This window comes from Oncorhynchus tshawytscha, linkage group LG13, assembly GCF_018296145.1.
Source record: "Oncorhynchus tshawytscha isolate Ot180627B linkage group LG13, Otsh_v2.0, whole genome shotgun sequence".
Classification (NCBI taxonomy): Eukaryota; Metazoa; Chordata; class Actinopteri; order Salmoniformes; family Salmonidae; genus Oncorhynchus; species Oncorhynchus tshawytscha.
Window position 1 is genome coordinate 20,641,924 of NC_056441.1, and position 26,712 is coordinate 20,668,635.

At 45.1% G+C, this 26,712-nt stretch overlaps 1 protein-coding gene across 13 annotated transcripts in view; it reads left to right on the plus strand.

The window, feature by feature from the left end:
• The first annotated feature begins 239 nt into the window (after window positions 1–239).
• Window positions 240–26,712, plus strand: part of LOC112264439 (tumor protein D52) — a 36,543-nt gene continuing 10,070 nt past the window's right edge. For 2 of the 13 annotated variants that reach the window (XM_024441045.2, XM_024441050.2), the window contains exon 1: window positions 240–382. In XM_024441045.2, the coding sequence (XP_024296813.1) occupies window positions 364–382 (19 nt within the window). In that variant the 5' untranslated portion in view covers window positions 240–363. Of the gene's footprint in view, window positions 383–20,007; window positions 20,460–26,712 lie in introns of those variants that run through there. The other 11 variants (XM_024441046.2, XM_024441047.2, XM_042295313.1 and 8 more) reach the window with 9 other exon arrangements.

Genomic DNA, 26,712 nt, shown 5'->3' on the forward strand with positions numbered 1-26,712 from the left:
GGCTAGTCAGTTAATAACACATTCTTATTTTCAAATGACGGTCTAGGAACTGCCTTGTTTAGTTTTTGTCGACGTTTACTGACAAAGGCCATATTCAACGGGTGTTGAGCATTTGTAAATTCATTTGTTATTCTGCGCTCTGGCACACTCAGACGAGAGCTCTCTGAAGACGAAGTAGATAGCCAGAGCGAATTTACGAACGCACCCTCTGTTTACACTTCTACGTGCTCTTTCTACGGCTTGACGTCACAGAGGACCCCACCTACCGCGAGCATGTGAGTGCACAAGATTGCAGGAGCGAAGTGGGGAACCTGCAAGCTTTTGGATCAAATAAGAATAGCAGAAACAGCAAATAGCGTGAGGATGGAGCAAGCAGATCAAGGTAAGGTATTTGTTACAGCATGCAAAATGATAGTACTATTACTGACAACCATTTTAAAACTCTGTTTAGTTTGTTTCTAACCAAAGTTAGCCAGCTAGCTGTAGGCTAATCAGAGCATATGCTAACTAACTCAAGTTCAGCCTTCTGCAGAAGCTTTAAAAAAATAAAATCTAAAAAAAATAAAATCTAAGACAAAGAATGTTCTAGTCTTCGATATACCCAGAGACAATAATATGCAAGCCATTAATCTCAAACCAGACAAGTTAAACAAGATAGTCAAACATTGTACAATATTCCTGTTCTTTGAACGTGGGAGGAAAAACAATACAGATAAGACAAGGAAGTTTGTCTAGTCCTCGAATTTAAAACCCAGCCTCAATTGTTTACGTTACTTTGTTGCACGCGTATGAAAGAACGTTGAAAGAGTCATAATATTGGTTCAAGCATTACATTTATGCGTTGTTTTGCGGTTCTTTTCACTGAAGTGGGTTGAAAATACAGTTTACCATATGTTTGCTCCACGAACGCCCACACACCACACCTTGCTCTAGATGTGTCATACATTCCTTACTGTGTACAGATTGTTCTCCTTCTTGATCATTCACATGTATGCCTTTTTTACCCATTGATAAGTTTACTCTCTGTCTTTTGTCGTTTTACAGGTTTGTGAACAACTTCTTTATCTTCGTTGTAGACAATGTCTCTTATGGCACAGTTTTCACAAATACATTTTCACACTTTTTGAATGTACTATGTGTATGATGTTGTCCTGTTACGTTTATTTGATAACCTAGTACACTTTAGTGATGAGGCCTATGAACAGCCTTAGATTTGCACTGTTCTTGTGGTTATTTTTTATTTTACCTTTTTATTTAACTAGGCAAGTCAGTTAAGAAGAAATTCTTATTTTCAATGATGGCCTAGGAACAGTGGGTTAACTGCCTGTTCAGGGGCTGACCAACAGATTTGTACCTTGTCAGCTCAGGGGTTTGAACTTGCAACCTGCAGGTTACTAGTCCAACGCTCTAACCACTAGGCTACCCTTGTGTTGTTGACAGAATGTTGTCTAGTAGTCTCAGCACTTTTTCAGTTTTCCTGCCATCTCGGAAATGGGTAAACACTTCATGTCTCTACAGGTCTAGCCTATGGTTTTACTCCCAGAATGATATACACCTTTCACATTAACAATCCAGGTAGTAACCTATACCACTTGAGTGTCATTTTGAGGAGGAGCATCACTGGGAGAATCTGAATTGCATACTCCTCGCTTCCTATCTCCCTCCACCTTCTCAAAACCCATTGGAGGAGAAGGTCAGAGGGGAGAGACCTCTGGCTTTCTCATTCAATTGTTTTTGAGGAGTATGTAATGAGATTCTCCCACTGTCTACGTCTGCACGCCAGTCCCCTATGACCCCTCTGACCACTTCCCTGTTCTCTCCCCCCCAGTTTCCCATTCTGCCCAACATCCCTCTTGGGAGGTGATTCGATGCAGGGCCAGACAGGTAGCAGCTGAATGCATCTTTCCTGGCTTTGATTACTCCCTTTCCTCTCCTCTCCTGCTGGGCAGCCTTCTGCCTTGTGCCTCCCTCTCCTCCCTCCTCTCCGTTCATGTCTGCTTGCCCACTTCTCACGTCTCACTGCAGCTGGTATTCAGGCCAGGCAGGCCAGGGAGCAGCGTGTTGTTTAAACAACAGATTGCAGGATGATGCCAGAGACACACGGTGTCTTGTTTGTGTACTTTGCAGGAGGGGTTGCCAGGTAGGAAGGCCTCTGACCTGCTTGTCTTTTTCTTCTATATAGATGACATTTTAGTCACCTGTCATGAGCAGGATCAGCATCCTTCGGCACATAGAGGTGATGCTGTTTCCTGAAGTCCATCTGCTTGTTCCCACACACACACACACACACACACACACACACACACACACACATACCTTTTGTATGTTCGTGCTCATCAAAAGCAGACCTGGTATTCAATACAAAAGCAGCGTTGTTCACATGCCAGCAAATATGACCCCTTTTTTTATTACCTTTTAATTCAAAATAGTTAGTCCCAGTGTACACTGGATATGAAACAGCTCTGTTGCCAAGATTTTCATCAGGGTGACTCATGATGGGACAACCAGTCAACGGTTTTCTTCTTGTCAGGCAGCTGTCATGGAAACAGAGTGAGATGTACAGTTTGTTTTTAGTGCTTCAGGTAAAAGCAGTAGGAGAGCCCGTGTCTGACTGCACCTTCATTTGGAGCCTAATTGACAAGTATCAGCAAAACATTGTGCTTAAACAGATGGAAGAGCACTTTTTTTTTCTTTTTTAAAATAAATATAGTGTCTTTTGCAGGTCTCTATCTTTCATCAGAATTTAAGGTAACCTTAATGACAAAGGCCTGAAAGGAACTGTTTTACCAGGGGGGAAATGTCTTTTATTGTAGGGTTTACTGGTGTTACTTAGGGAATGGCTCCAGTTCAGTAAACACATACACTACAGGTGAAAAGTTTTAGAACACCTACTCATTTGAGGGTTTTTCTTTATTTTGATTATTTTCTACATTGTAGAATAATAGTGAACACTTAAACTATGAAATAACACAAATCGTGTAGATAACCAAACCCAAATATATTTGAGATTCTTCAAATAGCCACAATTTGCCTTGATGACAGATTTGCACACTCTTGGCATTCTCTCAACCAGCTTCATGAGGTAGTCACCTGGAATGCATTTCAATTAACAGTAGTGCCTTGTTAATTTGTGGAATTCCTTTCCTTCTTAATGTGTTTGAGTCAATCAGTTGTGTTGTGACAAAGTAGGGGGTATACAGAAGGCAGCACTATTTGGTAAAAGACCAAGTCCATATTATGGCAAGAACAGCTCAAATAAGCAAAGAGAAATGACAGTCCATCATTAATTTAAGACATGAAGGTCAGTCAATACTGAAAATGTCAAGAACTTTGAAAGTTCCTTCGAATGCAGTCGCAAAAACCATCAAGCGCTATGATGAAACTGGTTCTCATGAGGACCACCACAGGAAAGGAAGACCCAGAATTACCTCTGCATCAGAGGATAAGTTCATTATAGTTACCAGCCTCAGAAATTGTAGCCTAAATAAGTGCTTCACAGAGTTCAAGTAACAGACATCTCAACATCAACTGTTCAGAGGAGACAGCGTGAATCAGGCCTTCATGGTTGAATTGCTGCAAAGAAACCAATAAAGGACACCAATAAGAAGAGACTTGCTTGGTACCAAGAAACACGAGCATCGGACATGAGACCGGAGTAAATCAGTCCTTTGGTTTGAGTCCAAATTGGAGATTTTTGGTTCCAACCGCCGTATCTTTGTGAGATGCGGTGAGGGTGAACGGATGATCTCCGATTGTGTATTTTCCACCGTAAAGCATGGAGGAGGTGTTATAGTGTTACCAACAAAGCACCCCCACATCGTCTGTGGTTTATTTAGAATTCAAGGCACACCAGCATGGCTACCACAGCATTCTGCAACAATGCGCCCTCCCATCTGGTTTGGTCTTAGTGGGACTATAATTTGTTTTTCAACATTACAATGACCCAACACACCTTTAGGCTGTGTAAGGGCTATTTGACCAAGAAGGAGAGTGATGGAGTGCTGCATCAGATGACCTGGCCTCCCCCCCCAATCTCAACCAAATTGAGATGGCTTGGGATGAGTCGAACCGCAGAGTGAAGGAAAAGCAGCCAACATGTGCTTAGTATATGTGGGAACTCCTTCAAGACTGTTGGAAAAGCATTCCAGGTGAAGCTGATTGAGAGAATGCCAAGAGTGTGCAAAGGGTGGCTATTTGAAGAATCTCAAATAATAAAATATGTTCTGATTTGTTTAACACTTTTTTTTTTTTTTTGGTTACTACATGATTCCATATGTGTTATTTCATAGTTTTGATGTCTTAACTATTATTCTACAATGTAGAAAATAGTCTAAATAAAGAACCCTTCAATGAGTAGGTGTTCTAATGTGTTTAATGTACTTCTCTGCCTCTTTGTTTAATTGAGCTGAGTTGATACAAACACCCCTTTCTTCCTATTTTCTGTTTCATAGTTGCCATTGGTTACTTACCTACTGTATTCGCTCAGGGGTCCGCTTTTGCTCTCAGGGGTCCATTCGTTGGTACAGTGTCGGGGAATGTCTTTCTGCACAAAATGAGGCCCAGATATGTATGTCTTTACTTTAGCGAGCCTTATGCTGTGATGTAACGTATTTGTGGAGACATTGTACATGTGTGAGCTGCAGTTTACCTCGAGTAGGCTACCACCTCGCTCGTGGGATTTGAAAGGGCCAACGAGATGTTTATTTTTCACTTTTTTTTATTTCTGACTGATAGTGTGGAGCAGAAGTAACAAGAAGCCTGGGCCTATATCAAGTCTATTTGTCATGTGCAAAGGGTACACAGTAGAGGGCTGCGGGTCTAAATGGAGATCATTGCGGTGTGGTCGTTCATATAGACAACTCTGGAAATGGTCTTCTTTCTGCTTTGTATGTGTTAGCCTAGGTTTACCTATTGTATTAAAAGCACCTCTTTCACTTCATACACAAACTCCAGAATTCGCTGCTTTAAATTCAGTAGCCTACCTCTCCTCTCCTAGTTAAGCATGCAAGAGAATGTGTGGTCTCAATGGTGTAGAGTACTCTCTGGTAATTGAATCTATTTCTTCTGTTATTTTAGCGCTTTTGATATTGCATGTAGGTCGCAACATTGCTGGGACCATGGCTAGCAAGTGAGCTGTGTCACATGGGCTACGCCTAAATGACATTGTGGGACAGTGGTTGGGTTCGGGACCAGTTCTTGCTGATGCAGGTAGGAGTCGGACAGAAAGCCAGCAGGAATGGAAAGCTGCAGCAGCAGAGGGGGATGAAGAAATCAGTCCTGCGCAGACCTCTAGTACACAGTACAATGAAATGCTTGCAGGTTCACCTTGCAACAATGCGGCATAATAGGTAGACACAACAGGTAGACCTTATAGTGAAATGCTTACTTACAGGCTCAAACCAATAGTGCGAAAAAAAGGTGTGTGTGTGTAAGTAAGGAAATAAAACAGTGACATTTGGAAAAAAGAGTAGCAAGGCTATATACAGACACCGGTTAGTCAGGCTTATTGAGGTAGTATGTACATGTAGGTATCGTTAAAGTGACTATGTATATATGATGAACGGAGAGTAGCAGAAGTGTAAAAAGAGGGGTTGGCGGGTGGTGGGACACAATGCAGATAGCCCGGTTAGCCAATGTGCGGGAGCACTGGTTGGGACAATTTAGGTAGTGTATATACATGAATGTATAGTTCAAATCAAATTTGATTTGTCACATACACATGGTTAGCAGATGTTAATGCGAGTGTAGCGAAATGCTTGCGCTTCTAGTTCCGACAATGCCGTAATAACCAACAAGTAATCTAACTAACAATTCCAAAACTACTGTCTTATACACAGTGTAAGGGGATAAAGAATATGTTCATAAGGATATATGAATGAGTGATGGTACAGAGCAGCATAGGCAAGATACAGTAGATGGTATCGACTACAGTATATACATATGAGATGAGTATGTAAACAAAGTGGCATAGTTAAAGTGGCTAGTGATACATGTATTACATAAGGATACAGTAGATGATATAGAGTACAGTATATACGTATGCATATGAGATGAATAATGTAGGGTATGTAACATATAAGGTAGCATTGTTTAAAGTGGCTAGTGATATATTTACATCATTTCCCATCAATTCCCATTATTAAAGTGGCTGGAGTTGTGTCAGTGTGTTGGCAGCAGCCACTCAATGTTAGTGGTGGCTGTTTAACAGTCTGATGGCCTTGAGATAGAAGCTGTTTTTCAGTCTCGGTCCCAGCTTTGATGCACCTGTACTGACCTCGCCTTCTGGATGATAGCAGGGTGAACAGGCAGTGGCTCGGGTGGTTGTTGTCCTTGATGATCTTTATGGCCTTCCTGTAACATCGGGTGGTGTAGGTGTCCTGGAGGGCAGGTAGTTTGCCCCCGGTGATGCGTTGTGCAGACCTCACTACCCTCTGGAGAGCCTTACGGTTGTGGGCGGAGCAGTTGCCGTACCAGGCGGTGATACAGCCTGCCAGGATGCTCTCGATTGTGCATCTGTAGAAGTTTGAGTGCTTTTGGTGACAAGCCGAATTTCTTCAGCCTCCTGAGGTTGAAGAGGCGCTGCTGCGCCTTCTTCGCGATGCTGTCTGTGTGAGTGGACCAATTCAGTTTGTCTGTGATGTGTATGCCGAGGAACTTAAAACTTACTACCCTCTCCACTACTGTTCCATCGATGTGGATAGGGGGGTGTTCCCTCTGCTGTTTCCTGAAGTCCACAATCATCTCCTTAGTTTTGTTGACGTTGAGTGTGAGGTTATTTTCCTGACACCACACTCCGAGGGCCCTCACCTCCTCCCTGTAGGCCGTCTCGTCGTTGTTGGTAATCAAGCCTACCACTGTTGTGTCGTCCGCAAACTTGATGATTGAGTTGGAGGCGTGCGTAGCCACGCAGTCGTGGGTGAACAGGGAGTACAGGAGAGGGCTCAGAACACACCCTTGTGGGGCCCCAGTGTTGAGGATCAGCGGGGTGGAGATGTTGTTGCCTACCCTCACCACCTGGGGGCGGCCCGTCAGGAAGTCCAGTACCCAGTTGCACAGGGCGGGGTCGAGACCCAGGGTCTCGAGCTTGATGACAAGCTTGGAGGGTACTATGGTGTTGAATGCCGAGCTGTAGTCAATGAACAGCATTCTCACATAGGTATTCCTCTTGTCCAGATGGGTTAGGGCAGTGGGCAGTGTGCAGTGTGGTTGAGATTGCATCGTCTGTGGACCTATTTGGGCGGTAAGCAAATTGGAGTGGGTCTAGGGTGTCAGGTAGGGTGGAGGTGATATGGTCCTTGACTAGTCTCTCAAAGCACTTCATGATGACTGAAGTGAGTGCTACGGGGCGGTAGTCGTTTAGCTCAGTTACCTTAGCTTTCTTGGGAACAGGAACAATGGTGGCCCTCTTGAAGCATGTGGGAACAGCAGACTGGTATAGGGATTGATTGAATATGTCCGTAAACACACCGGCCAGCTGGTCTTCGCATGCTCTGAGGGCGCGGCTGGGGATGCCGTCTGGGCCTGCAGCCTTGCGAGGGTTAACACGTTTAAATGTCTTACTCACCTCGGCTGCAGTGAAGGAGAGTCCGCATGTTTTCGTTGCAGGCCGTGTCAGTGGCACTGTATTGTCCTCAAAGCGGGCAAAAAGTTATTTAGTCTGCCTGGGAGCAAGACATCCTGGTCCGTGACTGGGCTGGATTTCTTCTTGTAGTCCGTGATTGACTGTAGACCCTGCCACATGCCTCTTGTGTCTGAGCTGTTGAATTGAGATTCTACTTTGTCTCTGTACTGACGCTTAGCTTGTTTGATAGCCTTGCGGAGGGAATAGCTGCACTGTTTGTGTTCGGTCATGTTACCAGTCACCTTGCCCTGATTAAAAGCAGTGGTTCGTGCTTTCAGTTTCACGCGAATGCTGCCATCAATCCACGGTTTCTGGTTAGGGAATGATGTAATTGTTGCTATGGGAACGACATCTTCAACGCACGTTCTAATGAACTCGCACACCGAATCAGCGTATTCGTCAATATTGTTATCTGACGCAATACGAAACATATCCCAGTCCACGTGATGGAAGCAGTCTTGGAGTGTGGAGTCAGCTTGGTCGGACCAGCGTTGGACAGACCTCAGCGTGGGAGCCTCTTGTTTTAGTTTCTGTCTGTAGGCAGGGATCAACAAAATGGAGTCGTGGTCAGCTTTTCCGAAAGGAGGGCGGGGCAGGGCCTTATATGCGTCGCGGAAGTTAGAGTAACAATGATCCAAGGTTTTTCCACCCCTCGTTGCGCAATCGATATGCTGATAAAATTTAGGGAGTCTTGTTTTCAGATTAGCCTTGTTAAAATCCCCAGCTACAATGAATGCAGCCTCCGGATAAATGGATTCCAGTTTGCAAAGTGACTGCATATCAGATAAACAGAGTAGCAGCAGTGTAAAAGAGGGGTTGGGGGGGTGGCACACAATGCAAATAGTCCAGGTAACCATTTGGTTACCTGTTCAGGGGTCTTATGGCTTGGGGGTAAAAACTGTTGAGAAGCCTTTTTGTCCTAGACTTGGCACTCCGGTACCGCTTGCCATGCGGTAGTAGAGGGAACAGTCTATGACTGGGGTGGCTGGGGTCTTTGACAATCTTTCGGTCCTTCCTCTGACACCGCCTGGTGTAGAGGTCCTGGATGGCAGGCAGCTTAGCCCCAGTGATGTACTGGGCCATACGCACTACCTTCTGAAGTGCCTTGCGGTTGGAGGCCGAGCAATTCCCGTACCAGGCAGTGATGCAACCGGTCAGGATGCTCTCTGTTGCAGCTGTAGAACCTTTTGAGGATCTCAGGACCCATGCCAAACCTTTTTAGTTTCCTGAGGGGGAAATGGCTTTGTCGTGCCCTCTTTACGACTGTCTTTGTGTGTTTGGACTATTCTAGTTTGTTGTTGATGTGGACACCAAGGAATTTGAAGCTCTCAACCTGCTCCACTACTGCCCCGTCGATGAGAATGGGGACCACCCGGCCAGGTCTGTGACCACCTCCCTATAGGCTGTCTCGTCGTTGTCGGTGTTCAGGCCTACCACTGTTGTGTCGTCAGCAAACTTAATGATGGTGTTGGAGTTGTGCCTGGCCATGCAGTCGTGGGTGAACAGGGAGGACAGGAGGGGACTGAGCACGCACCCCTGGGGAGCTCCAGTGGTGAGGATCAGCTTGGCACAGATGTGTTGCTACCTACCCTGACCACCTGGGGGCGGCCTGTCAGGAAGTCCAGGATCCAGTTGCAGAGGGAGGTGTTTAGTCCCAGGATCCTTAGCTAGGGATGAGCTTTGAGGGTACTATGGTGTTGAACGCTGAGCTGTAGTCAATGAACAGCATTCTCACATAGGTGTTCCTTTTGTCCAGGTGGGAAAGGGCAGTGTGGAGTGCAACAGAGATGGCATCATCTCTGGATCTGTTTGGGCGGTATGCAAATTGGAGTGGGTCTAGGGTTTCTGGGATAATGGTGTTGATGTGAGCCATTACCAGCCTTTAAAAGCACTTCATGGTTACAGACGTGAGTGCTACGGGTCTGTAGTCATTTAGACAGGTTGCCTTTGTGTTCTTGGGCACAGGGACTATGGTGGTCTGCTTGAAGCATGTTGGTATTACAGACTCAATCAGGGACATGTTGAAAATGTCGGTGAAGACACCTGGTCAGCACATGCCCGGAGCACACGTCCTGGTAATCCGTCTGGCCCCGCAGCCTTGTGTATGTTGACCTGTTTAAAGGTCTTACTCACGTCGGCTACGGAGAGCGTGATCACACAGTCGTCCGGAACAGCTGATGCTCTCATGCATGCTTCAGTTTTGCTTGCCTTTGGTAACACATCCCAGATATTTCAATCAGAAATGTTTCTAAACTTTTGTTGGCAAACAAAATATTTCTTATTGATCTCCTTTCATAATGTAGCATTAACCACAAGCTTGCTCTACATTGGAATGCTGTGAACTGAGGAAAAATTTAACTTTTCTCCTTCCTGTATGCTTCAAAACATGTTTTTCTCTGAGATGCGGCCTAACCTGATGATAGTAATTACTGTACGACCAAGGTCATGGCAAAGTTACTCTAATTAGATTTCATTAAGACACAACTGGCTCCATTCAGAGGTTTGGCTATTGTAGGAAGTCTTTCAGAATCTGAGGCAGCAACATCCACCCCCACCAGCCAAGACTGAGATGACACTGACATCTCTTCCTGTAAGACCTGGTTAAAACATCAAGGAGCAGACAGTTGTCATATAGAGGTAACTGCCAAAATAAAGGAAACCCCAAAATAGTGTCTTAAAAGGGCGTTAGGCTGCCAGAACAGCTTCAAAGTGCCTTGGCATAGAATCTGCAAGTATCTGTAACTCTATTGGAGGGATGTGACAACATTCTTCCACGAGAAATTCCATCATTTTATGTTTTGTTGATGGTGGTGGGAAAAACTCTTTCTCAGGCGCCGCTCCAGAATCTCCCATAAGTGTTCAATTGGGTGGATATATGAGGAGCGTAGGGGGTTTTAGACTCCTTAATGAGGAGCGTGTGCACAGACTCCTTAAACCCCCTACGCTCCTTTGAGACTCATCTTTCAAAGTCCCTGAGATTTCTTCTAGCCATGGTAGCCAAAATAATAGGCAACTGGGCATTTTTATACATGACGCTAAGCATGATGGACACCTGTGTGGAAGCACCTACTTTCAATATACTTTGTATCCCTCATTTACTCAAGTATTTTTCCTTTATTTAGGCAGTTAATCTACCTGTAGATTAGGGCTGAGCGGTACCTTACTTTACGATATACCGGTATTGATGCACGGACTGGTTTAGCTAGCTAGCTAGCTAGCTAATAAATGTACTGAGTCAAAGTAATTACCTATACAGCCTATTAAAACCAGTGATGGTGTAGACTTAAATCAGTTTGCAACAGTATCTTCTAAAGCAAAGAGGAATACGCAAAGCATGAATATGTTAGCTACATGAAGTAGCTAAGAGAGAACATTTAATTTAGCCAAAGACTATAGGGTCCCCTAGGAAACACTTGTCAACACTTTGGTTACTACCCAGTCACAATAACTCCTCCCTGGCATTTCATTTATTGTCATATCAAACAACACTGTTCTCAAAGTGCACACTATCTTATTTGATTTTTCTCCCCCTTTTCGTGATATTCAATGGTAGTTAGTCTTTTCCCATCGCTGCAACTCCCGTACATACTCGTGAGAGGTGAAGGTTGAGAGCTGTGCGTCCTCAGAAACACAACCCAGCCAAGCTGCACTGCTTCTTGACACAATGCCCGCTTAACCCGGAAGCCAGCTGCACCAATGTGTCAGAGGAAACACTGTACACTTGGGGACCGTGTCAGCATGCACTGCGCCCAGCCCGCCGCAGCAGTTGCTAGAGCGCGATGGTACATGTACATCCCGGCCAAACCCTCCCCTAACCTGAATGACGCTGGGCCAATTGTGTGCCGTCCCATGGGTCTCCTGGTCACAGCTGGCTGAGACAGAGCCTGGACTCGAACCAGAATCTCTAGTGGCACAACTTTCATTGTGATACAGTGCCTTAGACCACTGCGCCTCTCGGGAGGCCCCACACTATTATCTTGTATTTCCATGATTGCAACAGTTCATCCAAGTGTTTAGATCAAAATCACAAATCAAATTTCCAACGTTTGGTTAAAAATAAGGCCTAGATTTTTTGCCTATATCTTGCAGCCCTATGTGGCAGTGTGGAAATGACCTCAAATGAGTGCAGGAAATGCAGAAATGTATAAAAATGCAGACATTTTTGGGGGTTGATGTTTAATTGAACCGTATAAAACTATCAGAATGGAGAGAAGCACATTGAAATCACTTAAAATGAATGTGTTGCCAGCCTAGGGTCACGCACTACTCATTGAGTAAATGTTTTACTTGTATTATTCAAAAACATAAAATACCATCATACTGTCAAAAATCAGAAAATTACAGTGAAATGGTATTTGGGCCATATTGCTCAGCCCTACTACCAAGCAGAAGATGGCGATACGCCTGACCAGATTACAGGTGGCCTAGCAGTTAAGAGAGTTGGGCCAGTAACCGAAAGGTCTGGTTCGAATCCCCGACCCTAGGTGAAAAATCTACCGACGTGCCCTTATTGCTCCGGATAAGAGCGTCTGCTAAATGATGATGTCATGTCAGATGTAATGGGATGTCCACTCCATACTTCTATCCCAGAAGGGTTTGCGTATCTGATGCTTTATTTTCACCCAGCTTCCTCCAAGTCCCGTGATGCAAGACAAAGGCCTGTATATGAGGAGGATCACAGAAGGAAAACCTGCAGTCTCCCATCTTTGCTCGTATGCTGCTGTTAACGTTGTTGCTATTCTTGTTATGTCGCTAATGTTCTCCCCTTTGCAACCCCTGCAACAGCACAGTGCTATAAACTCTTGGCATCGGAAACGTTCGGGGTGCAGTGTGACTCACAATTCATTACAGCTTCTATTTCTTTATGTGAATTCATTTATGGGGTCTATTACTTTTTGTGAATTACAATGTCTATTACTTTGTGAATTAATTACAATGTCTACTTTATGTAAATTAATTACCACGTCTATTACTTTATGTGAATTCATTACAGGGTCTATTTCTTTGAGTTTTTCATCCGACTGTGATTTGGCTAGGCTGTCAACAGGCTGTAGGTGAGCCTGGGGGAGCACTAACATTACACTGAGGGGAGAAACCTGTCAACCTGAATAACCCGGCTGGTTTTTGGGTTCAAGTGGAGAAAAATGTGGGATTCCTGCTCATAAGATCTTAAGGAAATCGAGACAAATGTAGAGCAAGGAACATCTCCACGGGAGAAGGACATGATTGCCATCTCTGAATGACATTATTGTTGTGAGAGCCTGAAAGATAAGCTGTCTTCTAGCTCAGATTAGACCACCAAAATATCGATTTGCTCTCTTTTATTATTTACGCCCAAGGAAAGCTCCCCTCATATCCATGAAGTGCCTCAGTAGAACTCCCTCTCTAGTAGATCGTCACCGTCCTCCTATCATAACACTGTGGATATCGCAGGCATCCCCTCTCACATGGCACCCCTGGCTGTATCCAGGCCTGGACTGGAGACTTGAGTCATCCCCCAGTGTCCCATGGTCATGGGATGATGCCCCCCTTTTTAGGTGTGGAGAAATCCTAGGCCTCTTCATCTCCACACTGTCTGGCTTCTATCCTGCCCCTAACTGACTGGCTGGCCAGCCACGGTTGGGCTGGGTCTGGGCTGGAAAGTCATCATCCATCCAGCCAGTGTCTCATGATTCCTGTTTGGGACCCTCCACCATGTGACACGGTGCGCAGGGAATAATCTACTGACAAGTCGCTGTGGAGTATTAACAACTTAAAAGAGCGTCTTTCTGTCTGACCATGGTGGCCGTTGTTTGTGTTCAAACTCTGCTGGGCAGTGGTAAAATGGATGTCTGACACTGGTCCCGGTTTTGAGGGAATAAGAAAAACAGGAAGCTAAAGTAAGATGATTATTTGAAGAACAGTGCCACTCCTTCCTTTGCCAGTTTAAACCCTCTGTTTCATCAGTAGCCTATTTGGTTTATGGAGTTCTATGTGTAACTGGTAAGGTTAAAGTTGCCAGCTCGGGTTTCTTGAAATGAACATTTCAGCCAAAGAGATGGCTATCTGCTGTTTTGAATCATTATCCCCACTGAAAGCAAATACCTAACTTGTAAACCTACACCTAAATGGAGAGGCATTGCGTGGGTAAAATCACTGGGAAAGCCAGGGGGGAGAAAAGCCATATTACAGCCAATGTGTTCTCATAATTGTGTTTGCTCTATAACCTGTTAGTTTATATGCCTTGACCCCGTGATATATAGGGTTAAGGCCGAGACAATAAGAAGACTGTGGCAGAATAAATTCAACCACACCTTTTTTTTCATTACAGAACCGGGGAGCAACAACTGTCCGTTGGAGTCCACAAAGCATGTTGCATGTAACAAACAGTTACATGACCTACAGCATGGTCAAGCAGGTTCATGTTTCTGATATTTTCTGACTACTAAACAACTATTGATTTTAGAACACCAGAGAGTTGCCGCAAATAATATAGGAGCATGTTCCACTATTCCAGCACAATTTCAACATCCTCAAATCACCTCTGCTTCGTCTAATACAGGGACAAATAAAATATTCCAAAGACAATTTAGTCCAATCAACGTAAGCTAAATATGTGGCTGTCCATGGTACTGATTTGTGTGTGTGTGTGAGATTCATCCTACTTGTAGAGAAACGCCAATGCCATCCTCTGTTTCATGTTGCCGATCTGGTCTATGGCATACAGCATTTTTGTTGTCCTAGGAAACCTGGCTAAAATGCTTGCTTGCTTGCTTGCTAGGCTAACTTCCTTTCATGGGCAACGATGCGCCTGTTAATTAACATTAACCTTCTACATCTAGCTACATATTGAACTTCCATCCTCTCCAGCTAGAGACACGGTGTATGAATTTATGGTTGGATCAGAATCACCGTAATAATAATTGGCCAGTACGGTAATAGAATAAAAAGTCCAAATCCTTATCTCTATCCATGGCTAATTTAGGAAAGGGACAATTTTAGCTAGCTAGCTAGCCACCGGAGGACAACAACACAATGAGATGCAACAATTCATTTTTTTTTCTGTCAATGATGTTTGATGTGAAGCCAAATCCAAACTGGTCTTTTTAAATGTATTTTAACCCCGGACCATTCACAGTTTAGCTCAACGCTGAATGGCTATATTCATTTTTTTAATCAAGGGAGGCCAAATGCTCGCTGGCTTCCTTTTCCGTTCAATGCTACAGGTGGCAACACTATCATACTCTTTTTGACCAGACAGCATCAGATAAGGCTACACGTAGCGGAGACAGGGGCGCAGATTCACTCTCTCTGATGCTTTCTCTGGTGAGATACATTCAGCCTCCCTTTGAATTGAAGGAAAATTATGAAAGCAGAGAGGAAAAAATATAAATTATTTAATGTTTTTTTGGGGGGGGGGAGGTTCCGGCTTCAAATCAAATTTTATTGGTCACATACAGATGGCTAGCTGATGTTAATGCGAGTGTAGCGAAATGCTTGTGCTTCTAGTTCCGACCGTGCAGTAATCTCTAACAAGTAATCTAACAATTTCACAACAACTACCTTATGCACACAAGTGTAAAGGAATGAATAAAAATGTATGGATGAGCGATGGCCGTGCAGCATAGGCAAGATGCAGTAGATGGTATAGAGTACAGTATATACATATGAGATGAGTAATGTAGCGCATGTAAACATTATATAAAGTGGCATTGTTTAAAGTGACTAGTGATACATTTATTACATCCAATTTTTTATTATTAAAGTGGCTAGAGATTTGAGTCAGTATGTTGGCAGCAGCCACTCAATTTTAGTGATGGCTGTTTAACAGTCTGATGGCCTGAGATGTAAGCCATTTTTCAATCTCGGTCCCAGCTTTGATGCACCTGTACTGACCTCGCCTTCTGGATGATAGTGCGGTGAACAGGCAGTGGCTCGGGTGGTTGTTGTCACATGAAGGCCAAAAAGATCATCAAGGACATCGGGTGGTGTAGATGTCCTGGAGGGCAGGTAGTTTGCCCCCGGTGATGCGTTGCGCAGACCTAACTACTCTCTGGAGAGCCTTCCGGTTGTGGGCGCAGCAGTTGCCGTACCAGGCGGTGTACAGCCCGACAGGATGCTCTCGATTGTGCATCTGTAAACGTTTGTGAGGGTTTTTGGTGACGAGCCAAATTTCCTCAGCCTCCTGAGGTTGAAGAGGCGCTGTTGCACCTTCATCACCACGCTGTCTGTGTGGGTGGACCATTTCAGTTTGTCCATGATGTGTACGCAGAGGAACTTTACACCTTCTCCACTACTGTCCTGTCAATGTGTATAGGGGGGTGCTCCCTCTGCTGTTTCCTGAAGTCCACGATCATCTCCTTTGTTTGGTTGTTGAGTGTGAGGTTATTTTCCTGACCACACTCCGAGGGCCCTCACCTCCTCTCTGTAGTTCGTCTCGTTATTGTTGGCATTCAAGCCTACCACTGGTGTCGTCTGCAAACTTGAAGATTGAGTTGTAGGCGTGCTTGGCCACGCAGTCATGGGTGAACAAGGACTACAGGAGAGGGCTGAGAACACCCCCTTGTGGGGCCCCATTGTTGATGATCAGCTGGGTTGAGCTGTTTCCTACCCTCACCACCTGGGGGCGGCCGGTCAAAGTCCAGGACCCAATTGCACAGGGCGGGGTCGAGACCCAGGGTCTCGAGTTTAATGACGAGTTTGGAGTGTACTATGGTGTTAAATGCTGAGCTGTTATCGATGAACAGCATTATTACATAGGTATTCCTCTTGTCCAGATGGGTTAGTGCGGTGTGATTGTGTCCCCTGTGGACCTATTGAGGAGGTAAGAGTGGATCTAGGGTGTGAGGTAGGGTGGAGGTGATATAATCCTTGACTAGTCTCTCAAAGCACTTCATGATGATGGAAGTGAGTGCTACGGGGCGGTAGTCGTTTAGCTCAGTTACCTGAGCTTTCTTGGGAACAGGAACAATGGTGGCCCTCTTGAAGCATGTGGGAACAGCAGACTGGGATAAGGATTGATTGAATATGTCCATAAACACACCAGCCAGCTGGTCTGCGCTTGCTCTGAGGACACGGCTAGGGATGCCGTCTGTGCCAGAAGCCCTGCGAGGGTTAACACTTTTAAATGTTTTACTCATGTTGGCTGCGGTGAAGGAGAGCCCGCAGGTTTTGCTAGCGGGCCGTGTCAGTGACACTGTATTGTCCTCAAAGCGAGCAAAGAATTTGTTTAGTTTGTCTGGGAGGAAGACGTCGGTGTCTGCGACGAAGCTGGTTTTCTTTTTGTAATCTGTGATTGACTGTAGATCCTGCCACACACATCTCGTGTCTGAGCCGTTGAATTGCGACTCTACTTTGTCTCTATACTGACACTTAGCTAGTTTGATTGCCTTGCGGAGGGAATAGCTATACTGTTTGTATTCGGTCATGTTTCCGGTCGCCTTGCCCTGGTTAAAAGTGGTGGTTCGCGCTTTCAGTTTTGACTGCCATCAATCCACTGTTTGTGGTTGGGGAAGGTTTTAATAGTCACCGTGGGTACAACATCACCGATGCACTTGCTAATATTCTCGCTCACCGACTCAGCATATACATCAATTTTGTTGTCTGAGGCTATCCAGAACATATTCCAGTCCACGTGATCGAAGCAATCTTGATGCTTGGAATCAGATTGGTCAGACCAGCATTGAACAGACCTGAGGACAGGTGTTTCCTGTTTTAGTTTCTCTCTATAGGCTGGGAGAAACAAAATGGAGTCGTGGTCAGATTTGCTGAAAGGAGTGTTTTGTATGCGTCGTGGAAGTTAGATTAGCAATGATCCAGAATGCTGCCAGCCCGGGTCACGCATTCGATATGCTGATAAAATTTAGGGAGCCTTGTTTTCAGATTAACTTTGTTAAAATCCCCAGCTACAATAAATGCTGCCTCAGGATATGTGGTTTCCAGTTTACATAGAGTCAAATGAATTTCTTTCAGGGGCGTCAATGTGTCTGCTTGGGGGGGATATACACGGCTGTGATTATAATCGAAGATAATTATTTTGGTAGATAATTGAGTTCCTGTATGTTGTTATGATCACACCACGACTCGTTAATCATAAGGCATACAGCCCCGCCCTTCTTCTTACCAGAGATATGTTTGTTTCTGTCGGAGCGATGCGTTAAGAAACCGGGTGGCTGTACCGACTCTGATAACGTATCCCGAGTGAGCCATGTTTCCGTGAAACCCGAGAATGTTACAATCTCTGATGTCTCTCTGGAAGGCAACCTTTGCTCGAATTTAGTCTACCTTGTCAAGAGACTGGCATTCCTGTATACACGCCACTGTGGAGAAGTTGCATGGATTCAATAAGTTATTACTATAATTCTTCTAATATTAAAACTTATTGTAAAGTTCTACTTGTTGGCAAGGAAGTGTGACTACTCGACCTACAGGTTGCTTTTCTTATATCCCTGGAAGGAGGAAATACAAAAACAAATCACACAGATGTAGCTATCTTGAGCTTCAAGTCATTTGTAATGAGTGATGGAGCCTGCTTTGTGCTCCCATATAGGAATTCCTAGGTGTAACCAATCAGACATCACTAGAGCACATAGATTGTATTATCAACATTCAGATAAATGAATAGCATATTACTTACGGGTACAAATGTTGCTGTTAGAATGAAATGTACATTAATAATATCACACTTTCCCTTTAAGATGATGAATGGCCGACTTTTACTTCGTATTTTTATGTGTGTGTGTACTCTGTGACGCATGCTTTGGTAACCGGCCAACAAGGACCAGCCAGAAAGGCAAACATGGGACCTATAAACTCTTCACACCAACTTTGGAGAGAATGAGGAGGTGCCGAGGTTGGTGTGTCTGTTTGTGCGCGCACCTGCTTGCTTGCTTGTAAGGAACTTGGTGAATGGAAGTACTCACTGTAAGGCCTCATTGTGACCTGAATCTTTGTTTCACAGCCTTGTCATACTGTAACACTCTCCATATATTTCACTGGTAGAATCATTCCTATAGTTCGCAATCCTACACAGATGGTTGCTAGGAAACACATGGCTCTTACAAAGACAAACTGACAAATCCAAGATTCCTATAACAATGGCAGAACCTTGCTCCATTCAATCCAAGGTCCTTCCTTCCTTACCACTCCCCTATGTGGTGCAGTGGTTTAAGTCATCACTACAGAACCTGGTTCGACCCCGGGCTGTATCACAACCGGCTGTGATCGGGAGTCCCATAGGGCGGCGCACAATTAGCCCAGTGTTTTCTGGGATAGGGGAGGGTTTGGCCGGGGTGGCCGTCATTGTATATAAGAATTTGTTCTCAACTGACTTGTCTCATTAAATAAAATAAAATGTAGACCCGTACAGAAGTGGCTACATACAGAACTTTAGTGTGACACAATACAAACACTGACCCTGCTACTGCCGAGCACCATGGGAAAAGGACGCTAAGGCTATGCTCTGAAACAGACCTGTGTTAGTGAGCATTGGCCTGAACTGTACACCAGTGTAGGTGTCGTATAGGCTACCATTATCATGGACATATTTTAAAATGCCTACTCTCACAAAAACGTAATCTATTCTGTCTGCAGTAGACACTAAACCGCACAGTTTGGCATTGGTAGACTACTACATACAGTACAGCAAGGCTCTCTCCACACGCTACAGCACAGCTCTGTGTTGGTACATACAGCTGCAGCTACCTGCTTTCTGATACATAGTGTCTCTTTCTGTACAGTAACAGTACAGTGGAGCTCCCAGCTGGACAGTCTGAACTGGATTAGCGGCTCGCTGTAATCTGGGACACTGCAGATTACGGCTGCTTCCATCTCACGGGCCTGCCCTGTCCCGGGCCTGAGCGTGTCATGTGACCAACCAACAAATGGAACCTCGTTTTTCCCAAGATGACAAGATGGATGGGGAAGGAGCGATAGAGGGAGGGAGAGAGCGACCAGGGCTGTATACTAGAGCTGGAAACTCATCACAGAAGAGCTCCTGCATTCCACAAATGCTAGCATAGCCTAGCATCTTTATGGTATTTTCCTTTAAAAACCTCCTGGGTGTGCAGATTCAAAAACTGCATGTGTGGATGATTGCAGCAATCCACCAGTGACCTTTGGGATTATTTCCAACAGAGAAGCCTAGCTACCAGGGGACTGGGAGTGCCTGACTAATGACTGTGGTGGTTGGTGATTGCAGTGTCGGCAGAGGGTGACGGCTAAAGGGAAGGTAACTCATTAACACCACAGAGCAACTGTCGTGACGCCACCTCGGCCTGCCTGGATGACTGCATGTCATGTGAGCCTGCAGCAGAAAGACAGACCCCGACACAGACAGGCTAGGAGGCTAGCCCGGCTGGAGCTGTGTGTCACATACTGACACACACACACACACACACGCACTGTCATACACACGACACACTGTCACATACACACGACACAGTCACATACACACACGACACAGGAGTACCGTGCGTCTACCAGACCAGGAGAGGACAATCGGAGGACTGACTGAACTGTGCCCCAGCTGCATGTGTCCGAGCACATGCAGGCAATCTCAGCTGCTGCAGTGACCTGAGTTATTGTGGTTGGACCCAGCCACGTAACCCAGCCTGGAGCCACGTAACCCAGCCTGGAGCCACGTAACCCAGCCTGGAGCCACGTAACCCAGCCTGGAGCCACGTAACCCAGCCTGGAGCCACGTAACCCAGCCTGGAGCCACCAGCCATGGACGCTCTGGAGCAGGAATACAAGTCGCCGTTTGACTTTGAGCAGGGGGTGAATAGCAGCTACCTCTATCTGTCCCCCAGCGTCATTGTAACACCACCAGGCTCACCGCACGTGACTGTCACAGCCAGAGGTAACCAGAGCAGTGTGTGAGTGAGTGAAGACGTTTGTATTTGTACTGGGGTGTGGATAGGGTGTTTGCAAAGAGAATGAGATGGGGGGGGGGCCATGTGAACAAAAGGAGATCTCTTTTGCGTTTCTTGATGTGTGTGCGTTTAACTGCGTTCTGTTGCTGTCACATTCTGACCTGCTTTATAAAAGGGTCTGTCTGGGGCAGATGTCAAACGGGTGGGTGGTTGCTGGGGGTTGAACTCTGACCACACTGAAAACACTCCTAGGAAGAAACCTAGAGTGGTTTTGGATTGTCGGGCTGGCATCAGAGGAGCTTGGTCAAGCTATGACAAGACCGACCAAAGCTGGTACCACAGCCAAAGCCCTTTTAAACAAAGATTGGTCAAAAAATAGGACAGTTACATGACTCTTAACTATGCTGGAATGCCATCATTACTAGTTACAGATTACCTAGAGTAATATAATTAGCCTACACAGGCCACGGTAAAAAAATATATAGAAAGGTTCAATGACTTAATTTAACAATTTAAAAACCCCTTTTGGCTTGTTATACTAACAGGCTAATTTTACGCTGCCATTCTGACGGGATTAACCTCAGTTCTCAACAGACGTGCCTCATTTAAAGTAGTGCCCTTTATTTTTGGGCTGTGAATACAGAGTACCTATACATTACATTGGAGCAAAAACAATCAGCGTTTTGTGTGATGTAGGCTCATCTTTATAGTTGCTACCACATCGTGGGCAGAAGGAGTTTGACACCCCTGTTCGAACCCATATAAGGTAGAAGCCCTCGCGGTCTGGGATGGTGGTATAGATTACACAGACCTGTCACTGTCAGCAGTATGGCTACCTGGACCACAGACACCTGAGTGGCACTCCCTCGTCGTCAAGGGGAGGGAGGGAAACAATCGGAAAGGTCAAGAAGAGTTGAGGGAATGTGTTGAGCATTTCTACACAATTTATCTCATAGAAATATTATTTGATAGAGTTGGGTACATTTCTGTTAGATTGATGGTAATTTGAGCAACATTGAAGAGCATGCTTCTACTGGTTCATAATTACTCGTGAGGCCAAGCCAGTCTTCTCTGTATTCTCTTGGTGTGATGCCTGTTCGCTGAGCAAACCCACTCGGTTGTTTCTTATTTCCAACACACTGTCCCTTACCCAGGAGCTAATTGTTCAAGTCATAATGGTCTTCCTCATCCCGAAGTCTTAATGTGGCCAACAAGCACTAAGGACCAGATAGTCACTCAATCTCTTAAGTCCGATACATTACTGGTTTAGTATCAAGTCACTTTTTTAGCCATTCATGTAAATCAAATCAAATCAAATTTATTTATATAGCCCTTCGTACATCAGCTGATATCTCAAAGTGCTGTACAGAAACCCAGCCTAAAACCCCAAACAGCAAGCAATGCAGGTGTAGAAGCACGGTGGCTAGGAAAAACTCCCTAGAAAGGCCAAAACCTAGGAAGAAACCTAGAGAAGAACCAGGCTATGTGGGGTGGTCAGTCCTCTTCTGGCTGTGCCGGGTGGAGATTATATCAGAACATGGCCAAGATGTTCAAATGTTCATAAATGACCAGCATGGTCGAATAATAATAAGGCAGAACAGTTGAAACTGGAGCAGCAGCACAGTCAGGTGGAAGTTGAAACTGGAGCAGCAGCATGGCCAGGTGGACTGGGGACAGCAAGGAGTCATCAAGTCAGGTAGTCCTGGGGCATGGTCCTAGGGCTCAGGTCAGTTGAAACTGGAACAGCAGCATGGCCAGGTGGACTGGGGACAGCAAGGAGTCATCATGTCAGGTAGTCCTGGGGCATGGTCCTAGGGCTCAGGTCCTCCGAGAGAGAGAAAGAAAGAGAGAAGGAGAGAATTAGAGAACGCACACTTAGATTCACACAGGACACCGAATAGGACAGGAGAAGTACTCCAGATATAACAAACTGACCCCAGCCCCCGACACAAACTACTGCAGCATAAATACTGGAGGCTGAGACAGGAGGGGTCAGGAGACACTGTGGCCCCATCCGAGGACACCCCGGACAGGGCCAAACAGGAAGGATATAACCCCACCCACTTTGCCAAAGCACAGCCCCCACACCACTAGAGGATATCTTCAACCACCAACTTACCATCCTGAGACAAGGCTGAGTATAGCCCACAAAGATCTCCGCCACGGCACAACCCAAGGGGGCGCCAACCAGTGAATCAACCCACTCAGGTGACGCACCCCCTCCAGGGACGGCATGAGAGAGCCCCAGTAAGCCAGTGACTCAGCCCCTGTAGTAATAGGGTTAGAGGCAGAGAATCCCAGTGGAAAGAGGGGAACCGGCCAGGCAGAGACGGCAAGGGCGGTTCGTTGCTCCAGAGCCTTTCCGTTCACCTTCCCACCCCTGGGCCAGACTACACTCAATCATATGACCCACTGAAGAGATGAGTCTTCAGTTAAGACTTAAAGGTTTAGACCGAGTTTGCGTCTCTGACATGGGTAGGCAGACCGTTCCATAAAAATGGAGCTCTATAGGAGAAAGCCCTGCCTCCAGCTGTTTGTTTAGAAATTCTAGGGACAATTAGGAGGCCTGCGTCTTGTGACCGTAGCGTACGTGTAGGTATGTACGGCAGGACCAAATCAGAGAGATGGGTAGGAGCAAGCCCATGTAATGCTTTGTAGGTTAGCAGTAAAACCTTGAAATCAGCCCTTGCTTTGACAGGAAGCCAGTGTAGAGAGGCTAGCACTGGAGTAATATGATCAAATTTTTTTGGTTCTAGTCAGGATCCTCGAAATGGTCTTGATATGTTCTTCAAAAGAGAGATCAGGGTCCAGAGTAACGCCGAGGTCCTTCACAGTTTTATTTGAGACGACTGTACAACCATTAAGATTAATTGTCAGATTCAACAGAAGATCTCTTTGTTTCTTGGGACCTAGAACAAGCATCTCTGTTTTGTCCGAGTTTAATAGTAGAAAGTTTGCAGCCATCCACTTCCTTATGTCTGAAACACATGCTTCTAGCGAGGGCAATTTTGGGGCTTCACCATGTTTCATTGAAATGTACAGCTGTGTGTCATCCGCATAGCAGTGAAAGTTTACATTATGTTTTCGAATAACATCCCCAAGAGGTAAAATATATAGTGAAAACAATAGTGGTCCTAAAACGGAACCTTGAGGAACACCGAAATTTACAGTTGATTTGTCAGAGGACAAACCATTCACAGAGACAAACTGATATCTTTCTGACAGATAAGATCTAAACCAGGCCAGAACATGTCCGTGTAGACCAATTTGGGTTTCCAATCTCTCCAAAAGAATGTGGTGATCGATGGTATCAAAAGCAGCACTAAGGTCTAGGAGCATGAGGACAGATGCAGAGCCTCGGTCCGATGCCATTAAAATGTCATTTACCACCTTCACAAGTGCCGTCTCAGTGCTATGATGGGGTCTAAAACCAGACTGAAGCATTTCGTATACATTGTTTGTCTTCAGGAAGGCAGTGAGTTGCTGAACAACAGCCTTCTCTAAAATTTTTGAGAGGAATGGAAGATTCGATATAGGCCGATAGTTTTTTAGATTTTCTGGGTCAAGGTTTGGCTTTTTCAAGAGGCTTTATTACTGCCACTTTCAGTGAGTTTGGTACACATCCAGTGGATAGAGAGCCATTTATTATGTTCAACATAGGAGGGCCAAGCACAGGAAGCAGCTCTTTCAGTAGTTTAGTTGGAATAGGGTCCAGTATGCAGCTTGAAGGTTTAGAGGCCATGATTATTTTCATCATTGTGTCAAGAGATATAGTACTAAAACACTTGAGCGTCTCTCTTGATCCTAGGTCCTGGCAGAGTTGTGCAGACTCAGGACAACTGAGGTTTGGAGGAATACGCAGGTTTAAAGAGGAGTCCGTAATTTGCTTTCTAATAATCATAATCTTTTCCTCAAAGAAGTTCATGAATTTATCACTGCTAAAGTGAAAGTCATCCTCTCTTGGGGAATGCTGCTTTTTAGTTAGCTTTGCGACAGTATCAAAAAGGAATTTCGGATTGTTCTTATTTTCCTCAATTAAGTTAGAAAAATAGGATGATCGAGCAGCAGTAAGGGCTCTACGGTACTGCACGGTACCGTCCTTCCAAGCTAGTCGGAAGACTTCCAGTTTGGTGTGGCGCCATTTCCGTTCCAATTTTCTGGAAGCTTGCTTCAGAGCTCGGGTATTTTCTGTGTACCAGGGAGCTAGTTTCTTATGAGAATTATTTTTAGTTTTTAGGGGTGCAACTGCATCTAGGGTATTGCGCAAGGTTAAATTGAGATCCTCAGTTAGGTGGTTAACTGATTTTTGTCCTCTGGCGTCCTTGGGTAGGCAGAGGGAGTCTGGAAGGGCATCAAGGAATCTTTGTGTTGTCTGTGAATTTATAGCACGACTTTTGATGTTCCTTGGTTGGGGTCTGAGCAGATTATTTGTTGCAATTGCAAACGTAATAAAATGGTGGTCCGATAGTCCAGGATTATGAGGAAAAACATTAAGATCCACCACATTTATTCCATGGGACAAAACTAGGTCCAGCGTATGACAGTGAGTGGGTCCAGAGACATGTTGGACAATACCCACTGAGTCGATGATGGCTCCGAAAGCCTTTTGGAGTGGGTCTGTGGACTTTTCCATGTGAATATTAAAGTCACCAAAGATTAGAATATTATCTGCTATGACTACAAGGTCCGATAGGAATTCAGGGAACTCAGTGAGAAACGCTGTATATGGCCCAGGAGGCCTGTAAACAGTAGCTATAAAAAGTGATTGAGTAGGCTGCATAGATTTCATGACTAGAAGCTCAAAAGACGAAAACGTCATTTTTTTTTTTTTTTTTGTAAATTGAAATTTGCTATCGTAAATGTTAGCAACCCCTCCGCCTTTGCGGGATGCACGGGGATATGGTCACTAGGTGTAGCCAGGAGGTGAGGCCTCATTTAAAACAGTAAATTCATCAGGCTTAAGCCATGTTTCAGTCAGGCCAATCACATCAAGATTATGATCAGTGATTAGTTCATTGACTATAATTGCCTTTGAAGTAAGGGATCTAACATTAAGTAGCCCGATTTTGAGATGTATCATGATCTCTTTCAGTAATGACAGGAATGGAGGTGGTCTTTATTCCAGTGAGATTGCTAAGGCGAACACCGCCATGTTTAGTTTTGCCCAACCTAGGTCGAGGCACAGACACGGTCTCAATGGTGATAGCTGAGCTGACTACACTGACTGTGCTAGTGGCAGACTCCACTATGCTGGCAGGCTGGCTAACAGCCTGCTGCCTGGCCTGCACCCTATTTCATTGTGGAGCTAGAGGAGTTAGAGCCCTGTCTATGTTGGTAGATAAGATGAGAGCACCCCTCCAGCTAGGATGGAGTCCGTCACTCCTCAGCAGGTCAGGCTTGGTCCTGTTTGTGGGTGAGTCCCAGAAAGAGGGCCAATTATCTACAAATTCTATCTTTTGGGAGGGGCAGAAAACAGTTTTCAACCAGCGATTGAGTTGTGAGACTCTGCTGGAGAGCTCATCACTCCCCCTAACTGGGAGGGGGCCAGAGACAATTACTCGATGCCAACACATCTTTCTAGCTGATATGCACGCAGAAGCTATGTTGCGCTTGGTGATCTCTGACTGTTTCATCCTAACATTGTTGGTGCCGACGTGGATAACAATATCTCTATACTCTCTACACTCGCCAGTTTTAGCTTTAGCCAGCACCATCTTCAGATTAGCCTTAACGTTGGTAGCCCTGCCCCCGGGTAAACAGTGTATGATCGCTGGATGATTCGCTTTAAGTCTAATACTGCGGGTAATGGAGTCGCCAATGACTAGAGTTTTCAATTTGTCAGAGCTAATGGTGGGAAGCTTCGGCGTCTCAGACACCGTAACGGGAGCATGAAAAAAGTGGGTATCTAAAACAGGCTACTGATGCAATCAATTGTCATCCCTACAGGTAACATCCATAGATCCATGTCAGCTTCCATTCTGTGTCTGAGCTTCTGTAACCACAACAGTTCTCTCTAATACTAATCAATTACAGGACCATCCGTTCCCAGGGTCAAAACCAGATCACAAGGAACACCCATGATCCGGCCAAAACTCCTTTTCTCCAATCAGAGAAAGTTAGGGCTGCATCAGCAGCACGGGAAATTGATTTGTTAACTAATATGTGCACTAATACTAGTTAACTAGTAATTACATAGTGAATCCTACAGAGCAAGAACCATGTGAGTTTTGATTTTTTTTA